Source organism: Anopheles stephensi, chromosome X, assembly GCF_013141755.1.
Source record: "Anopheles stephensi strain Indian chromosome X, UCI_ANSTEP_V1.0, whole genome shotgun sequence".
Taxonomy (NCBI): domain Eukaryota; kingdom Metazoa; phylum Arthropoda; class Insecta; order Diptera; family Culicidae; genus Anopheles; species Anopheles stephensi.
In genome coordinates, this window is record NC_050201.1 from 19496691 (window position 1) to 19502690 (window position 6000).

The following is a 6000-nucleotide window of genomic DNA, read 5'->3' on the forward strand; positions in this document are numbered from 1 at the left end:
AGGTCGCATTTCGCAGCTTTCGATTTCGTATCGTACGTTCCCGACGGCCCGGAGAACGAACCTTCACCCCAAACGGCTGCAGTTGCGCAACAGTGCATATGTGCAACTGACTTATACACATGTGCCGGTTGCATAATGATGTCCGCAGTTTTAGAAATGGAAGGAGTTTGTCATTCCACGCTGCAGAGCGCAACCCGTTGCGCGAGGAGCTCGCGATTTGAAATATCACCTCGTACAACTTTCGTGCACACTTGCCATAATTCATAATGTTTATTTGTTCTAATTACGTGGGCTATTATTTACCGCGCATCATTACCGCGAGCATTTTTCTGCAACTGGAACACAACGATGGCGGACAAAAGCTTGGATTAGTAAATGTTAAAAGGGGTTTAGATGTGCTTGAAAAAATAAAGATTTGTAACGTAAGGTTAAAACGGCGAAGGGAACTACACTTTTGATTCTCCGATCAAGTGGAAACCAATATAAATATCTATATCTTAGTTTTGATTAATGCATGTAGATGCAGGCAGAACTAGGACACAAACTAATATTTGGACACTAGGACACAAACTAATACTGTGTGAATTGTTCACAGTCCCGTCGTCTGCCAATCTATTATCCAGACTTGTCCATATCCAGAACCGTCTAAAATGATTTTACGGGTTAGGTCAAAGGGTTTCATTCTCGTAACATGATAAACCCACCCAACCCAGTCTAAGACCCAATGTGAAGACCGTAGCCGCTATCTCGTCGACAACCAGACCGCCACTTTCATACATAAAGGACCGAAACTCCTTCTACGCATTTTCTTCTCCAATATGGCTAAGAGGGTTTCGTCAGCTATGGACAGAGTCCATATCTCAGACGCAAATGTGAGTACTGACACTATAAAAATTCTATATAGTCTGTCGTTCCGAGAGGTATTGTGCGCATAGAAGTTTTCTCGTGATGTTCTGTGGCCCACGTCGGATTTTGCAGGGTCATAGGCATCCGTTCATCGAGATATCAGAACATAGAATGGCATAAGTGTCGAGAAACGATACCGAGCCTGCCAGGAGGTCCTTTTCTGCACAAGTAGTGGAACTTGCTAAGCCACGCCTACAAGGCACAGTGGATCGAAGGGAACCCGATCCAAATAAAAAAATTCACACAAAAAATTACCAAGGCATTTCCTCCGTGATATTTAGCCTTATCTCGGGCATGCTCGGTTATAAGTCATCATAACTTAAATATAAAATAAAATTTGCATTATGAATTAAAAGGAATAAATATAAAAATAAAACGAGGGAACGTGTATTCAAAACACCTTGAGGCGAACTAACATTAATAAAAATATCTGGGAAAGTTTTAAATATCTCCAGGGTATTTTGTCTGTTTGACCTAACCATTGTCACCAAAACAAAACTCTGATGATAGGTATTTACCTCAAATATTTTTTGGTTTTGGAGCCTTCAAAAAGCAAACTGTACGTTGACATTTTGTGTCGTTGATTACTTCCCGAAATGATTGTTCCCTTGTGATGCTTACTCAAACCAATATGATTCGTCATGATCCAGTTCAATTACATTATAGTGCACGACGATACCCGCACCAGTACGGAAAGGTTCATTGTACTCGACAGGTAGTACCCTCGTTCCGGACACAACCCTTCATCCTCATTATAGCCAAACGCAACGGAACGAGAAACGCGAAACCACTGTATTTCGATTCTGCACCACTCTGTAAACAATCACGATGACCCTGATAATAACGACGACGATGATGATGATGATAATGATGAGAATGATTACGATAATGACAATAATAACGGGTGAGCCCCATGATAATGAGGATGACTCTTTATCTGAAACAATGGTCACATAAATTGCTCCAACCGGTGATGTGATCCTGTCTTCTCGATGGCTCGATCATCTTGTACTGTAGCCATGGATGAATCTACGTCTTTTTTCTGTTTGTCTGTAATGATTATTCCCAATACGGAAACTGTTCCTTTAAAGTAGTTGGAAAACTATTCCACCAGCTCCGACATTGACGTGGGGAGTCTAGAGGCGTTAAAGTTGATTTCCTGGTTCCTGGAGGTGATGGACGAGAGGGTTTCTGTCAAGGTTGATTCTTTCAAACTGTCGGACATTATTACTTGGAGTAGTTTGGAAATTCGATAATTTATATGATAGGATGGATTTTTTTTAATTACTTAAGTTTGCAGCACCACTGGTATTACAAAATACATATTTTTGGACGATGAATCTTAACGCAAAACACATACCACCTTAAAGGGGTTTAAAGAGAATAATATAGTAACTGTCAAAGTTATCCTTGGCTGGAACTTTAACAGTAAGTTTACAAGAGAGAGTCTCTGATTGTTCGTAGAACTTCAGAAGAAAATCGAATTTTAATTCACACACATAAAAACCATTCATATCTAATAACTCTCTTCATGTCTTTCTCTGTTTCCTCCGTAGTGTTTGAGTAGCTGTGCATACCCAGGAGATTCATCGCCAATGCCATCTTCACATAGAACCTCTCCGCTGCGTTGTAAATTAGAGCTCACCGTCCACCGAATGGTACGCAACGAGTCCCTCGTCACAGCAGACGTTAGCTGGTCGGCAACCGTGTCCGACATCTGCAATGACACCAACTTCAGACTTCCAGGATCGAGCCAATGTCTTGTTACGTGGGAAGTGTCTGGCGGAGGACTTATGGGCAATTTACTGACCGAGTCCTCCAGTGTCCAGCTATCGCTCTGGTCCGACACGAACTATAGCATACAGGTCACCTGTCGCAGTAAGGTAAGCAACTATCTCGACACGAACGCGCACTCCCAGCACTTTCTGCCAGCATCATGAGACCTTATGTTTGTGATTTTTTTTTCTTATAACTTATGTAGCAGCACTCGAGCTCGCTGGAACGGTCAGCACCGCTGGTTCTCAGCACCTCCAGAGCTATCATGCTGAAGAGTAGTCGAAAGTCAATAATATCAGACGTAACAGCTTCCACCGTCCAGCTACTTAGCGAAATCGCCGAAGGTGATGATGATGAGGCATTGGCGCGTGCGCTGGATTCCTCCGAGGAGTTGGACAGAAACGGACATCGCAGTCGTCTCTCGGGTCGACTCCACCCATGGCCAATTGCACGCGAAAGCGAGAGTGAAATCGCCATCCTAGCACTGTTTGTCGCCATGCTGCTGTTTTTGCTGGTGCTACTGACCATCGTGATAATGGTCAAGTGGCGTCCCAGTCCTGATGAACCCGATCGGCTCGAGAAAGACGTATTGGTTGAGAACGATGCTATGTTTGAGATCCTGCATGTCTAAAAACGGTCGTCAGGGCAAGTATGCGAACGCAGTGGGAGACTGTGTAAATATTCAACAATCAAATCCGAATCTTGCCCTTTGCATGCGAGATGATCGGATTAGCTAAATATGAAGGTGATATAAGTTACGGAATCATTTTTTGAATTAGCAAACGCAAGTGAGAAGCGTGACAGAAGAAAAACGGAAACCGAGTGGTTAAAACATTCGAAACCAACGAATAAGTCTAGAACCCCGAAATGGATGGAAACCCTAATCTCAAATGCAAAATGTTAAACAAAGCAACGCTATGCTAAGAAGCCAATGAGAAGGCATGTGTTTGCCTCATTCAAATATTTCAAACAGATGAGGCTTATATAAGCCTCTCCATTCAATTCGCACGGATATCATTTGTGGATTAATACCTCTGATTAAAGTTCAAAATGCCAGCTGAGTTTCATTAGTATCCCTCTTACTTTAACCCATTTTGATACAGAGATGGATTAAGTTTCAAACTAGAATTCCTTAAGTTGGCCTTGTTTTGCACTTAAATAGTTTATTGCTCCTGTCATAACCTTGAACACCTCAAACGCTTCCAACTTGAACAACCCGGTGGCGGTTGGGTTGACAGCAGCTGCCAATAGCGAATGTGCGGGAAGAAGAGCGACATTGACAGAAGGGAATAACATACGAAATACAGAACCTGGCTGTACCTAAAGGAAACTAAGCAGATATTCAGTGTCAGGCAATAAAAAAACACCTTCATATCCTGTTTTAAGCTACTAAATTAATTATACTGATCAAGATTTAGTGCTGTCGTCTGCCAATCCATTATCCCCTTTCTGACGGACGCACCAACGCCATTGCTCTATCTCAGTTTGGTTTTACCACACCTTCTCTGAACATATGGACGGCCTAAAAGGACTTTACGAACTTAGTCGTCCAGTGCCATTCTCAGTCACGACCAGCCCACCTAAGCCTGACCAGCCTAAATCGCTGCACAAAGGTGAGATCACCGTACAGCACGTCGTTGTAACGACGCCTATGTGCCAGGTTTATACTACTGCTCTCGATCGTTCTAATAACCATGAATGTTATTGTTTTAACAACATTAAAAAGTGATTATAACCTGCTTACAGAGCAAACGTAGACGATGAAATGATTTTCTGACTGATCAAATGATAAGATCATTTGAACAACATCTTTAACTACCCGTAACAGACATAAACAAAGCAAATTCGTTGAAATTCGGCATGACAACCTCAATTTGTAGGTTGTTAGCATTTAGTTTGTGTGGTTCTATTGACCAGCACTGAAATTAAACTGGATAAGCTGACATACATCTCAATCTGTGATGCGTATCTCTCAGTAAATACCATAAGTATTCGTAGTGCAACGTGGATGAGGGTGATGCAAAGTTTCCTGAAATTACTTCAATAGTATTGTAGTTCTCCAAAAAGATCCGCTAATGTAACCCTAACCTGTTGTGATTGTGAGGGGTATTGTGATTCGGGACACACACACACACACACACACACACACACACACACACACACACACACACACACACACACACACACACACACATTACTCTAATTATTGCTGGATACGGTGTGTGACTGGCAGCTAGTGTTAACCATCTCAAGCTTACTTTATAAATGTTACAACGAAATTATTCACTAGTACAAAACATTATCAACGAACAGTGGAATGAGGCGTAAAGAGTCGTGAGAAGGAGTCTGCAATGGAAAAGGGCCCATTTCATTCGATCGGTAGTTTTAAATCACTTCGTGCAAAATAAATGGCTGTTTGCTCTCACACTCATAAGCAAGAAGGAAAAACATGATTCCTAATATAAAACCAAAACAAAAAAGCGAACATCCTTTTCACTTCATTAACACCTGCTGTGCGAATGTATACATTTGCATTAAAAACTTATCGCCAAGCTTAGATAAATCCTTAAAAAAGTTTGAAAAAGAAAGATACATATATGAATATATATATATATATATATATATATATATATATATATATATATATATATATATATATATATATATATATTTAAATTTATATATATATATATATATATATATATATATATATATATACAGACATGTATATATAGATAAACATTTAAAAAGGAAGGAAGAAGATGTTGAAAATCATTTTTTGAGAATATCGTGCCAAGTACTGTTAAGTTAAATTCAGTCCTATTAAAGGGTAAGTGAAAAAAGCAAACGTGCGAATCCTATTCCTAATTGATCTTTAAAAGAACTTAACATTACTTCCAGTGTCAATAAAAAAAATCTGTGTCAAAAATTAATGTATGGAATCCATACTCTGCTAGAAAAAGGCAAATCTGATACAAACGAAACAACGAAAACGAACTCGACTTCAGCAACAACAACAATAAAACTAAACAGATCCTTCTTACACTCCTACTTCTGTTATCCGACTGTCTGACTGGCAAAAGTAGCAGTAATCATCGATTGATACTTCAGCACATCGTTCTGCCTGTTCAGGGTAGCCTCAGCTCAGCTAAATAAAAACAGCAAACAAACCCCGTGCAAGAGATAGATGACCGACAAGAGGAACTGGCGTGATGGCGCGTGGAAGCATGCAGAGAAATGGAAAGATAATTGTAGCAAGCATTAGCAGGATGGAGGGAATCTTTATCTTCTTCTTTTTCTTCTTCTTCTTCTGTTGGC

At 40.4% G+C, this 6000-nt stretch overlaps 1 protein-coding gene across 6 annotated transcripts in view; it reads left to right on the forward strand.

Moving 5' to 3' along the window:
* Positions 1 to 5256, forward strand: part of LOC118513209 (transmembrane protein fend-like) — a 253414-nt gene extending 248158 nt beyond the window's left edge. For 5 of the 6 annotated variants that reach the window (XM_036058749.1, XM_036058768.1, XM_036058725.1 and 2 more), the window contains 2 exons: positions 2463 to 2789; positions 2888 to 5256. In XM_036058749.1, coding sequence (XP_035914642.1) covers positions 2463 to 2789; positions 2888 to 3313 — 753 coding nt within the window. In that variant the 3' untranslated portion in view covers positions 3314 to 5256. The remainder of the gene's footprint in view (positions 1 to 2462; positions 2790 to 2887) is intronic. The other variant, XM_036058758.1, reaches the window with a different exon arrangement.
* The last annotated feature ends 744 nt before the right edge of the window (positions 5257 to 6000 follow it).